At 38.0% G+C, this 13,447-nt stretch overlaps 1 protein-coding gene across 1 annotated transcript; it reads right to left on the bottom strand.

Moving 5' to 3' along the window:
- Positions 1 to 5,625: 5,625 nt before the first annotated feature.
- LOC131885464 (uncharacterized) lies at positions 5,626 to 12,652 on the bottom strand. The gene is made up of 4 exons (XM_059233516.1): positions 12,208 to 12,652; positions 10,564 to 11,320; positions 7,080 to 7,239; positions 5,626 to 6,012 (listed from the first exon to the last, which is right to left on the bottom strand). Exons 1-4 carry the CDS (start codon positions 12,512 to 12,514, stop codon positions 5,887 to 5,889), a joined length of 1,350 nt encoding a protein of 449 aa, XP_059089499.1. The 5' UTR covers positions 12,515 to 12,652; the 3' UTR covers positions 5,626 to 5,886.
- Between the last annotated feature and the right edge of the window lie 795 nt (positions 12,653 to 13,447).

The raw sequence follows: 13,447 nt of genomic DNA on the forward strand, positions 1-13,447 counted from the left end.
CCTCCTGACTTTTTACGAATCTTGAGCTTTGGCCTGATTTTTGACATTTTTCGGACAAAGTCTTCTTCCTGGTCGAATTCCGCTTTGTGCGGACCATGGATCAGAGCAGGGACTCCAAAGAGAGGAAGCGACACGGCTTTCCCCTGACCGCCAAGTTAGGCCGTTGTGGTGAATTAAGACAGTCATTCTAGTATCAATAAAACAAGATTATCCATACTACATAGTACATTGAAGTGTTTTTAATCAAATGATGATCTCTTTGATCTACCACTCCCTTCATATAGTAAATATTTCTAAATTAATTTTGAAACTCACAAGTCTAAATGAAAAACCCATGAACAGCAAATTTATCAAAAGCAATCAAGCTGTCTTTCAAATCAGTGAAATAGTGCGCAAAACTGGCTCAAAAACCTGCACAGATAGAAAATAAACAAGAATCATTTTATGAATTGATGAGGAACTTACACTGACAAAATAGAAAAGAAATGTAAGGCATAAGCAATAAAGGAACATGTACATAAATGTCATCATATTAGAATATTTGGGATGTACAATTCATAATTTTGTCGTAATCCACACATTTGACAAAAACATTAGGTATTGATGGAAAATGAATGAGCTATATTTTAGTAGAGTTTAGATTTCATTTTTTTGGAAGTTTGCATGAAAGGCAAGCAATATTTAAGGGGTTCAGAGTAATACCAAAGTGCAGTACACTAGATTTCAACTGAACTTTGGAATCCAATAAATTTGGTTTTTTTGCAAAAGCATCCAAAATAGTCCAACAAAACAGGTGTCATATCTCTTAACATATGTTATCCCATGATTATGAAGCATCCAAATGAGTTTAAAGAACATTATGTAGCTCAGGGTTACAATATGTCTACTGTTGGATTAAGGGCTATCCCTAGAGTGAGAACCATAGTTTCATAACAAGTTCATCAAATTGCTTGAAATTTGGTCAAGATGTTGCTGAAACAATTTTCTTCAAATAATATATTTTGCAAAATAATATTGATTGATTGTGTTTAGAGCAAATTCTTGCTTTATCAAGAAAACCTAGTTAGCACTTTTCAGTTGTTGTACTTCAAGATGTTTGAAGTCATTTTAAGTATATTTACATGCCTGGTTTGAAGCACATATCATGAATGGTTACAAAAATATATTAGTCACATATTTTGTTCAATAGTTATGCCAATAATTGACATCGAAAATTCCCGCGTCAAAAATTTCGGCCTAACTTGGCGGGAAAGGTTTGAAAATCACAGAAAAAGGGGGTTTCCTTGCTCTAATGTCCTTGATCAGAGTAACTCGCCTCCCCTATGGTTCAAACTGTCCCCTTCTTCAAGAAGTTGGTTGGCACCAAGAGAACAGAATTGGACCGTTTCCTCTATTCCTGTCCGAATGGTCAGTTACCCATGCCTAGAGCTTTATAAACCTGGAATTGTACCTCCGCCTATATTTTTTGCTTTGGACAATGCTGTGGGGCTCATTGTATGTGGGGCCTGCATTTGTGGGGGGTTTCCTCATGCCCATACTTATTCTTACACATGGTGTTTTTGAGTGGCAGTAACAATAAACAATAAGCATCCAAGTCTAAAAGAAGAAATTAACAATGGGTCCCATGATCTAATTTCAAGGTATGCTTAAAGCAACAGTTTTATCTTATCATTTCATACGTTTGGTAAAACTTTTGATAAGGGACAGTGATTTCTTGCCCAAGAAACGTGAAATTTGATGGGGGTTTAACATTTAATCCCAGTTCGCAGGAGCTTGATACATTAAATCTTATGTATATCGTATTTTTAGTGCGTTGGTTGAAAGAACCAAGAGCCAGTGTCAATCTTTCCACAAAAATTTAGGACAAAGTTTGCGCAAAAGCGTAAGATATGGAGGCACTGCTGAAGGCGCTACAAAAGCCAAATTTGAAATGCCAACAAACGCAACAGTGCCGCCATCTACAGACCACACATTACCGCCAAAAGCCAAGCTTGCAAGGGCAGCAATGTCGTTAGGCATTGAGTTCGCAATATAACTGGAGGTCTTTCCAATTGTCGTCGGATACCTCGGTAGGCTTTGATCTCATTAAGAAACGGGGCTAAAACGATGATTGAGGCCTTACCTTGGATCGGCTTTTACCCTCCATCCTTTCAGAGAGGCTACTGCTGAAAATTTCCAGCCAATATGCTCCAGTTTCAACTTATTGAACTGTTTATAATTCAAGGTTATTGACATTGGAATTCAAAGATCGTGAAGTAATTGGCTCCTTTTCGCTCAGTAGAGTTTGAAACACCTTTTATTCACTTTCAAGGAGTGCTTGGATGTTTTTGGCAACCTCTAACATCAAAAATATTTCATCTCACTCGTAATTTCGATTCGCGCAACACGGTGGTTATTTTTTCTTGTTAAGTGTTTGCTCAAATGCCAAGACATCAAGATATGTATGTTTTTTTTGTCATAGAAGCAAAAGGAATAACTTTTGTGAAATACACATGCCTAAAAGTAGCTCAGATAAGTGTGTTAAATCACTTAACGTACATTAAAATCCATTATTGTCAAAAAACGTAGTCAATCAGTTTTAAACAGACTCTTAGTTATATATCGACGTAGAATTTCATAAACTCTTATTTAGCACATTCTTGGTTATTACAACTTAACGATTGCGTTTTACAGCTTAAAAGATCGAAAAATGGCCTAAATATGTCTCCAGCTATTGCCAAAGAATACATATGATTGTCTTTTTCAATGATACGACAAGAAATAAAGTTTCTCCATTTTCGTTAATATTTCTTTACAAGCTAAAAAAAAGTAGAAAATGTCGCTTAAAACTTACAATAGATGTAAAATTGCCTTCCATTTTACTTACTAAGCGCCAAAAGGTGCACTATCCTATCATGTTCCTAAGATATTTGAACGATTTATGTGACATTTTAATTTTCAAATTTGTCACTTTTGCAATAATCAATTTCTACATACTAGCGATGTTTTTATTCAAAGTTAATAGAATTTTGTCAAAATTCAAGATTAGACTTAATGAAAGTTGCGATTGACAAGTATTGCATCACAATTGTGAAATATTGACATTAAGTAAGCTTTAAGTTATATTGCAAACTATATGCAGGTTTTCTACCTGGTTCGAAAAATATGAAATATTTCCATTTATATTTTAGGCATAGAAAAAGCTTATTATATCTCTTGGTAATTGGTTTAATAAATAACCGGAGCAATTTGTAGTCAAATTTGATGCAAATGCAATATTTGAAAACGAGATATCTTATCGCTTGCTTCATGGATTTGAATAAAATTTTAGTTCGAAACGCAGCTAAGGTTACTTCCAAAATCAATTGACTACATTTTTAAAAATATAATCTTTTTGTAGGTTTTTAAGTGGATTAATATTGTAATCTTAGCTAGAATCCAAGATGATTTTTTTTTAAAGTTTTTGCTTTTGTTTCAATAACAACAAAGATCGCTATTAGAAGGCTTGGCATTTGCAAAAAAAACTTTATTAGTATTGTGGGTACCACCGTGGCAAGTTAAATCTCTTTGTTCATCCACGTTGTACCATCCGTTTAGCTCCATCTAAACTTGGACGGCTGAAAACTTGAATCATAGAAATAACGGGTTGACGGGAATTTTTCTAAAAACAACGTCATTGAACTAGAGCGTAAACCTTGCCATGTTCCTCCCTATAATTTTGAATGCCTATGGGGAGTGAATCTGCCTGGCTTAGATGGTGTGACTAAGATTGTTTTCAATTTATGGTCGAGAGGTTAAGTTCAATGGTTTCTAAATTATCCGGTATGCTACTTGGGTACATTTGGCGGCGACATATATGCAGGATATAAGTAACGAAATTACAGTAATTCGTTCCATTTTTCGAAAAAGGAACTGTAATCCAGTTACATCTTAAGATGGTGTAATTGTAACGACCCAAAAACTAAAAGCATTACTCGTTACTCGTTCCTTTTTCAGCCTCCAGAATGACCTTTAATTTTTCCTTTATCTCGTGACAGCTGAAGAAACCTAAGGCTCAACAGAAATTGCCATTTTTTGCCATTTCCATCGAGCATATTATGAACATTGAAATGGTTGAAAATTGTGCTTGCTCTTAACCACTCTAAGGGTTTTCTTGGTTTTAAATCTTCTTGCTTTTGCTACTTTAGTTTTTACATCTTCGCAATCAAATTCCGTTCGACTGAAGACTTGATTCATTGCAATTGTCAAGCAGGGAAAATCTTTCTTTGGCTTGAGTATGATGCATTAACTTTCCAAAGCCTCTACATTTCCACGACTCAAGGCATAGGCTTCTAACAGGGAAGCCTCATGTCTAATAGTGTTTTTCCATCATGACTTTTGCGACATCGTTTCAAACCTTCAACAATCATTGCTCCATCCATGGTCTCAATCTTGACTCCTCAAAGCATTAGGATGCAATGCATTTTGAACAATTATGCCAAGATTCAATGCTAATGCTATTAAAAAATGTTGACACGAAGTCTTCAAATGTTACGCGTAAGGACTGCTTGAAGCTCCCCCCCCAAAAAAAACACAATTTCTTTGGAGATGTATGGTCTGGATGGGGCAAAGGCCGGTCATCTAAATCTTAGGAAAAGTAACAAGTAACGCTATTACAATTTTTCTCGAGTAATGGTTGTGTAACGAATTACTATTTTTGACCAAGGTAATTGTGACTTTAATTCGCTCCTTTTATTGAGCAACGACTAATGCTTTGCATATATGTCCAGTGTAACGTAGTCCATGCGTTAGGCAATGAGATGATGTTACGAAGGATGATAAGACTAGATAAAGCCCTGAGAAGAAAAGCCAGATTGCAAATCAACACTGATGGAATCTGCAAAACAATACAGCTAAGCTTGATCACGGTTTAATGTTTTCAGTTCCGGTCCACTGACAATTGATGACCTAAAAATTGAACAGTCTGATTGGTAATATTATTGGCCATAGTGAAACAATGAAACTGCCCGAAACTCATTCTTGACTAGATTTGATATGCCTTTTTTGGGCCATACTTGGTCGCAACTGTATTTTATCTAAATAGAATTGTAATCACAAATGAACAATTATAACCGGAAAAAACAGTTTTAGATCCATATTTTGTTCTTAATAAGGGCAATTTAGAGACTTCAAAACTCATTTACATCATGGCCATGCTCCAGTTAACTCGAAACCATTAAAAATAAGGTCTATTGTTCAAAGCATCAGTGTGAAAGTACAATCAAAATAATCCTCTGTTTTTGACATTGTGTGCCCGAAATCTCAAGCATACGATTTACAACCACCATACTCATTAGGGTAATTAAATACAAGGTTAAAACTTACATGCAAGGCGTGCCGTGCCTTTCGGGCCTGGAAGAAACGAGTGAGAAGCTCGTGCTGAATTTCCTTGGATGCTGTGGCAACAAATTCTGGGCATCAATCATGGTGCAGAACAGATAATGCGATTAACAACCACCATGGACATGTAATCCGCTAAAGCGAGCGCGATTTTCAGAAAATTAATTAACGAACACCACATAATATGTCCCCAATTCATAATGTATTACCGAATTTGCGCCTACACAATCACATGAAGCGTTCACGGAGGAAATTGATAACATTGAATACAGTGCAAACTGTCGACTAAAATGGAAATGTTTAATTTCATGAGTATTTCTAAAGTTTACTTTTAGCTATAGTGTTTCAATGTTAGTTTGTGGCATATTGAAATAGAAATAAGTCTGAAACCTGCGCTCTTTTTGCAGTTCATTTGGGTTTAGGCTATGGAGAGTACATTCACCACACGGTCGCTATCTTTTGGGATGGGAATAACCAATTTTTGGGATGCTCGTTTTCTCGTTTTTTCGTGTTCCTTTCTTCTTTTATTCACATCATGAAGGACTCGTCGGTTGGAATTCCAATTCTGGGGCAATGCGAGGTGATGTTCATCTGACAGAGCTCCGTAAAAAGTCTTAGAATAGTTTTCACATGTGGAGCGCTTCGGATTGTGACCTGGAATACAAAGTCCATCGACTGATCAAGTACAACTGACATTTCAACGCGTCGTTTCATCATTGCAAAAGTAAAAAGGAGACATGGTCATAACAAATATGAGTCTGGCATGGTTTTTGATTTGGCTTTTGGCAAGAATGTATCCCCTATATTGAAGATTATGACGAGGAGCCTTTGTACCCAAAAATCAAAGCCAATATGGCAAGGCCACCATCAAAAGGGCATCCCATTGGTCTGTATTTGTTTTACAGACCCGAAGTCAAAAGTGAAAAAAAAATAGGAATCAATTTTCTCTTTCTATGGGAAAAATAAATGTTACAGTTTCTCACGTTAAAATGGCCTCTAGTGAAAATATCGCTCCTATTTCTATCAGACAGGAAGCCCTTAACCGATTAGGATACTTTCGGCCAAAAGAGGAATTTGATGAAGCTAGAAGCTTTCCAGCCGCAAATTCAACACAAAACAAAAAAGTAAACGAAAGACATGCAATATTTGATGAAAGAGGATCTTCGAATCTTCAATCTTTTTTAATGCTTGTTCCCCTTGTGTTTAGATTTTTGCTTTCAATCCTTTGGTCCTCTGTTACTAGATGAAAATATACACATGCTCACAATTTACAATGCTCCAGTGTTTTAGTGTTGAGGGAAAAAAGATTCCTTCAGTCAAAATGATCTGGTATCATCACCTCAAATTAGCAATGTCAACCCCTTTCATGGTTTCTTAATACATGAATAAGACTGTCTTTCGTCTAGGAACATGAAATTAGACGCAAAAACTGTGTGAAGACTTGAAGGCTCTATCTCAAAATCACAATCATACTACCTTTTTCATTCCATGCATATTGTGTTTTTCTAGACATACCGATGCATGCATATTGTTGCTGGGATATTTCACTTTAGGAGACATTCTTCATTACTCAAAGTCGGCAAAGTCAATGTACATATTTGAGCATAGGTATCGGACAGAAACCATTAAGAGGAGAACAAGAAACAATATAAAGAATGTTTGTTTACTCCCTGTCATGACCTTCATTGACAAGACAAGATTCTCAAGCATGCACTACTTACGCGGCTATTTGAATCCACAGTGACAACCGGTAGCTCAATCCTCGACAATTTCAACTTTGTGAAGTCCACTCCGAGTTCGATCTGAATTTTTTCCATCAAGGCTTGATGAAAAACTTGAACCTCAATCATGGTTGCAAAATATTCGGTGTCATCATGAATACTGAAAAAAAGAAACAATAATGCTCACCATCGCAATTCATACAGTCGACATTATGAACACAATGAATCTCAAAAATGTCAAAAATGAAGAGTCATATATTAGCAAAGTAGGAAAAATATGACGCCGAACCGAAGTTCTTAGTACACAAACAGAACAATCAATAGAACAAGGTATGAATGCGCTTTTAGTTGGCCAAAGTACTTTCGTATGCACAGTGTGACAGGAAGGTTTTGAAGGTTTTGGGTAGATTCATGTTCCCGCATTTTCATATAGCACCAAAGGCCATCCTGTCAAGAACGGATGAACAAGTGAACAAAGATGTCAAAGAGACTCAGAAAAGTCATTGACTTGAGTCGAGGCCACACAGGTTGTTGAATTGAAAAGATTGGGACGAAGTAAGAAGGGTGGTATTTTTTCCATGGCCCAAAACTTTCGTGCTTCACTGTAGGCGTCCCCACGCCTTCCCTGAGGCATTCCACAAATTGGATCCGCTTAAACTGCATAATTTTGAAGCAAGTTTAACGATGACTAATGAGATTCAAACCATACTATTTGCAAACATATCCGTGGAAGGAAGTAACGACACTAAAATCTAATCAGTGTCAGAACATATGAAGTGGAGATCTTTCAAAATTTATTGAGGGACCTTCTTTATATTTTTAGGACCTCAGATAAAAGAGGCTATTAGGGAGGGCATCATGGTCACGACAGTCTGCCCAGGCAACACGCCTAAGTTCTTTGAAGTAAGTATAAAGTAGGCATCCGGTTGGTAAAAGTACGATCACCTTTAGCCGAAGCTGGGAGGGAAAAAAACGAACTTCTGAACTATTCTTCCTCGCGCTCAAATATATCAAAGCAATTCAAAAAAAGTTGTTCAATCCTTTCAGTAGATGTAGGGTAGGTTTTAATTTTGACGGCTCTTCTTGCTTTTTATTGACACTCTCCATAGCGAAGTAAATCTGAGACAAGAATAGAAACAAATACCAGGCCCACCGCTATTGAATCAATGCTCCGCTAACCAAAAAGCATGTTCCATCTTGGAGAAGAAACCACTCAGAGCTGCTAGAGCATATTGATTGCTAAAACCATAAATTTATCGTTGAGTGCAGTAAATACACTATGCTTGAGGATTAAGTATCTTTTGTTAAGCCTTCACAAGCAATGCTTGTGTCTCTTCATTTTAGAAAAAATGGAAGAAGCAAAATTAATTCACGAGGGCTCCGGCTAGAACTCCTTCACAGAATAGTGTGCCTTGCTAAAAGTTATTAAACACGCTTTTTCATCCATGCAAATATTTCCCAGTCATTCCAAAATAAATCACATATATTGCGCTGATCTGCTTCACAACCCACAAGTATTACCACTTTTTTACCAACGAAGGAGAGGTTCATTGGCAATAGTTCGTTTTCTTGTCGATAAAAATATGCGTAGATAGAACACATACTCCATGAAACCCGAGAAAATATTTAAACCTTCGTATACCTAAATGATATTGCATATCATCTCCACAACCCACACCTTTTAGTCAACACTCATTTTATCCGTTAGATCAACCAAAATTAGAGAGGATGGTTTTCCTCGAATTCAATCCTTGTACTCTAGCTCACATTTTATTTTCGTTCTTTGGATACGAGCTAAGAAAGCTGTGAAACCGAGAAGTGAGCGAACTCAAAACTCAAAACTAATTGGTCTTTCTCAAGTTTAATGAACTTTCCTGCCATGCCAATTAGTAGTCTAGTCCCAGACTGTGCTACACTACTTTGTTTACCATAATGAAGTGATCAAAGACCAAGCAAGAGTCCTTTTCCCCTTACAACGGGACAAATTAGTTTCAATTTTTGAAGGCTTTTTTCCTTCATTTGTTTAGCTTTTCAGAGCTGTCATCTCAATAATTTCTATTTGCACTCTCAATTAGTTTACAATCCTAACAAAGTTTGAGATGCAACTTACAGCAATACTCTGAGCAAAGCCTATAGATAACCTCAGTACATTCTGGGGCGAGACAGGGGGCAGCTTGTCTCAAAATATCACTGTAAAGCATCAAAAGAACATAATCAGCATAGAAGGATATAACTTGTACCAGAGGTTATTGCTTTTTAGATTTGCTAATTTAGATCGTTTTTGCTCGCCATAGTTTAATGAATTTAATTTGCAAGACCTGTGAGTATGAAAACAGGGATGTTTTTTGGGTCATATTTTCCCATGTTGCATGTTGGAATCGTCGAGCGAAAGGACCTTAATCCTATCAATTTAGAAACCTGAATGGAGAAAGGTTATGGAGCGTTGGGAGGTCTGAGAGGTCTCTTGGCGAGCGAGAGGGGAAGGGATGGTTCAAATTCCTGATTTTTTTGGACGGCTCCCCTTCAATCTATTTCCATTTCAGACTTTCCAAAAACATTTTGAACGAAATTCAAGTTCGCCTAAAGCCGGGGAAATGAGGCCTAAAGTTTGAAAGGATATTTAATTTGGCATTTTCGAATAGAGCACTTTTTGTGCGTCTTCAAATCAACAAGTACCTCGATGAAACCCTATGAAACATTTCCCTAAAGCAACGACGTAGAATAAAATGCCTGCAGAAATAATTGAACTTGAATAATTTTTGGGTGTTCAGGTGTAGAGATAAGCACATTGAACACCAAATAATTTCCACAGAAAGTGCAGAGTGGTCAGAGAAAATTAAGAAAATCTGACGGCTATTAAGTAGTTATTAACCAACAGCGGATGGAGCAAGGTACAAAATTGAAATTAAATTGAGGAAAAACTTCTTGATTCCTTCTTGTTGATGAAAGCATGCCTTCTTCACATTTCAAGATTTCTAAACCTAACAGGGTGTGGTTTTTATTGATAATTTGCCTAGATCACGTCACATAAATCGCGACTTGAGTCTTTTAGGCACCTTTACAAGAGAAAATTCTTGCTTTACTAATGGCTATACGAAATGAAAACATCAAGTCTACTTGATATGGAGCTTACATAGTTACCCGGTTCACTACAAGTAACAGGAAAGGTTTTGGCCTAATCATGTTCCTGCTGTTTACAGGATATATAAAACAAAGACTTCCGTGTCCAAGAAAAAGAATGACCAAGATATCATATATGTCGAAGAAAGTCGGCGCAGTCTGTGAATTGAGTGGAGCACAGTGGTCATTGAAGTAAATAGATTGAGACGAATTTAGAATTGTGGTGCTTTTCAATGGGCTTAATACTTTTCTATCATACAGTGGAAGCTAATGTTGGTAAGTGAAACTAATTCTAGATTCAGAATTCTTTTGCCTTCCATCAACTTTAACTGCAATTGGAAAATGTAGTATGTAGTTTACATACCTCCGCCACAGATCCACTAAATGACTTTGCTGAAGTTTTAACACAAATTTCTTTATCCCACTATTTTTCGATTCCTCGTGTAAAGTAAAGGTCAAGTTCACTTTGGGGTTCACTATGATCTTGCCCTTTTCCTGATTATTTTCCTCCTCCTCCTCTTCTTCTTCTTCTTCTTCACGTTCATCTTCAGCGGCTGGCTCTTCATCATTTGGTTCGAAATCCTTGCCATGTTTATTCCGACTTGATTTCCGAAGTGACATAGGCCTCTTTTTGAGCTCGTCTCCCTCGGGCTTCAAATCAATCCACAAAGCCGACATCCATTTGAGTTCGGCTTGAGTGAATACCGCTATACCTGTCACACAATGGTAATGTTTCTCAAGGCTTCGTCGAAAAATCCGGATCAGTTCATCCGTGCCTGATGTGAGCATAACCGGAAGCCTTGTGGCCTTGGAATTATCATTCAGCTCCAACTTTTCCTGTCGATCCACTGAGAGCAAAAAGATTTTGAAGGCCTCTTTTTGACCTCGATGTGTGTGAGCTTTAATCTGCAGAGCTTGATCATCATCAGAGGAGCCCCTAAGCCCAGGCAGGGCTTTCACCGAAACCTTCAATCGTTTCCAATCCCCTTGACCTTTTAAACCGAAGCAACTCCAAAGGTCTTTTTCCAAGCTGACAGTCCATTTACTTAAAGAAGCTTCGTCGTAGTGGAAGTCGAACAATGGGCTGACGTGAAAGACTCGCCAGGATCGGTGGCAAACATCTGCAAAAGTAACACCACAATGAACTTAAAATATATTTTTCAGATCAAACGAAAATTATGCTTGATAAGCAGTGTTTCAATAGAGGAACTTGACTCTACCAATCGAATTAGTCTTTGTCCTCGATCTGTCTCAATTTCCTCTCTTTTATTCAACCATTAGCAAGACCATGTTGGGTCATTTTTGATCACCAAGACCTTCAGCTCTAACAAACGAGTGAACACAAGGCCCCCTGGGTCACGTAAAGAGAGGTTTACGGCATGCAACTTTGGACTAGCAATGCCCGCTCGCTTTTGTTGGAGGTTCAAATAACAATGTACGTTTAGAAATGGCCAGGAAAAGATGTTATTATTATGTTTAAAAAGTCTTGGGGTCATATTAATCAAACTTTCGCACCATTGTCGTTACAAATTATTTTGGATTTTGATTTGCCCTCTGTAGACGTTATACTCCACCAATTAGTTGGCGGTGTTGCTTTTTGCAACGTAACCTATCCTGATTAAAGCTCATCTAAACTGAAATAGTATCAATATCTCTTAAGCTCTATGTTTCAATCATGTTTATCTAAAAACTAGCTAAAACTCGCACCGCCATCTAAGCGGGAGCAAAATAATGCATTGAACTTAGTTTCGGCCATGTCCAACCTTTGGTACCGCGTTCAAGGTATTTTGGCTGGACTATTGAGTTTGATCGGTCGAAGACTCTGCTAGACCGGCTCGAGAACCCGAACTTGAGAATGATTCAAAAATTTGGCCACCCATAGGACGATTCTACTATTCGAGTAAATGAGCTGTCTCTCGCTAAAGATATTAAAAGCCCGCACACTTCGCCTGCCTCCCTCCCTCCCACCCTCATGTCCCATTGACCCCTTAACATCCACTTCACTTACGCTGAGTCGCGGCCTGATGGGCTTCATCCTCGAGATCCACGGGCAAATCCGGATGGAATGAGATGCGCCGTGAATAGGGCTGTTTGGCTCGCCCCCGGAATCGAGCCTGTCGACTCGGGGTTTTCAGCTCAAAATGGTAGCTGGCTCGAGCCCATCGACGGGTGCCCGGAGTGGGCACCCCGCCTATGCCTGGGGTGGGCTCCTTTAAGTCGGGCAGCGCCCGCTCACACTGCTCCCAATCGTCGATCGTCCAGCCTCGTTGTTGAGCCCGTAATTGATCGGCTTCGAATTGGGAGATGTGACTCATGATCAACTGGAATGTCCGGACGGATGCGGGCACAAACGGCCGAGATGATTGACACCCCGTTCGCCACCACCTGATCTGAGAGGAGACAGGAAAATTTGGAGGGATGTTTTGAAATAAATGTTGTTATGTTGCTGATGATGATGCCGATGACGTCATCAATGTTCTTATTCATTTCAGGGTGACCTAGACTAGAGATCGAGATCAGTTTAGTGGAAAACTAAACCCAATTTTTGCGAACGATTGGAGAATTTGGGGAACTAGATGGCGTCCAATTCAACATAATTGATGTTTACATACTTCCGTCAAGTACGTACCGGACTTAAATTTACCGGAGCTCTCTTGACTTCAATCACATGGATCTCCATGATAAACCAGCGTGTCATTCTCGGTGCAGACTTCCCTGTGTCGACTTTGTCAAATCCATTCACGTCCAAACCGCCTCTGACTGAGATTATGCACTATGCAGGGACTCTAAAGAGAGGAAGCGACACGGCTTTCCCTTGATCCCCAAATTAGGCCGTTGCGTTGAATTAGGACGATCAGGACAGTCATTCTAGTATCAATAAAACAAGATTATCCATACTACATAGTACGTTGAAGTGTTTTTAATCAAATAATGATCTCTTTGATCTACAACTCCCTTCATATAGTAAATATTTCTAAATTAATTTTGAAACTCACAAGTCTAAATGAAATACCCATGAACATCAAATTTATCAAAAGCAATCAAATTGTCTTTCAGATCAGCGAAATATTGTGCAAAACTGGCTCAAAAACATGCATAGATGGAAAATATACAAGAATCATTTTATGAATTGATGAGGAACTTATACTGACAAAATATAAAAGAAATGTAAGGCATAAGCAATAAAGGAACATGTACATAAATGTTAACATAATAGAATATTTGGGATGTACAATTCATAATTTTGT

Source organism: Tigriopus californicus, chromosome 8 (assembly GCF_007210705.1).
Source record: "Tigriopus californicus strain San Diego chromosome 8, Tcal_SD_v2.1, whole genome shotgun sequence".
Classification (NCBI taxonomy): Eukaryota; Metazoa; Arthropoda; class Copepoda; order Harpacticoida; family Harpacticidae; genus Tigriopus; species Tigriopus californicus.

Bases quoted from the DNA above. Each gene is read 5' to 3' on its own strand.
- LOC131885464 (XM_059233516.1), bottom strand. From the start codon at position 12,514: ATGAGTCACATCTCCCAATTCGAAGCCGATCAATTACGGGCTCAACAA. The intron at 7,240-10,563 runs GTATGTAAACTA...TCTTTTTTTCAG, and splicing joins TTAGTGGATCTGTGGCGGAG to TATTCATGATGACACCGAAT. The intron at 6,013-7,079 runs GTAAGTAGTGCA...TTTGTATTCCAG, and splicing joins CTGTGGATTCAAATAGCCGC to GTCACAATCCGAAGCGCTCC.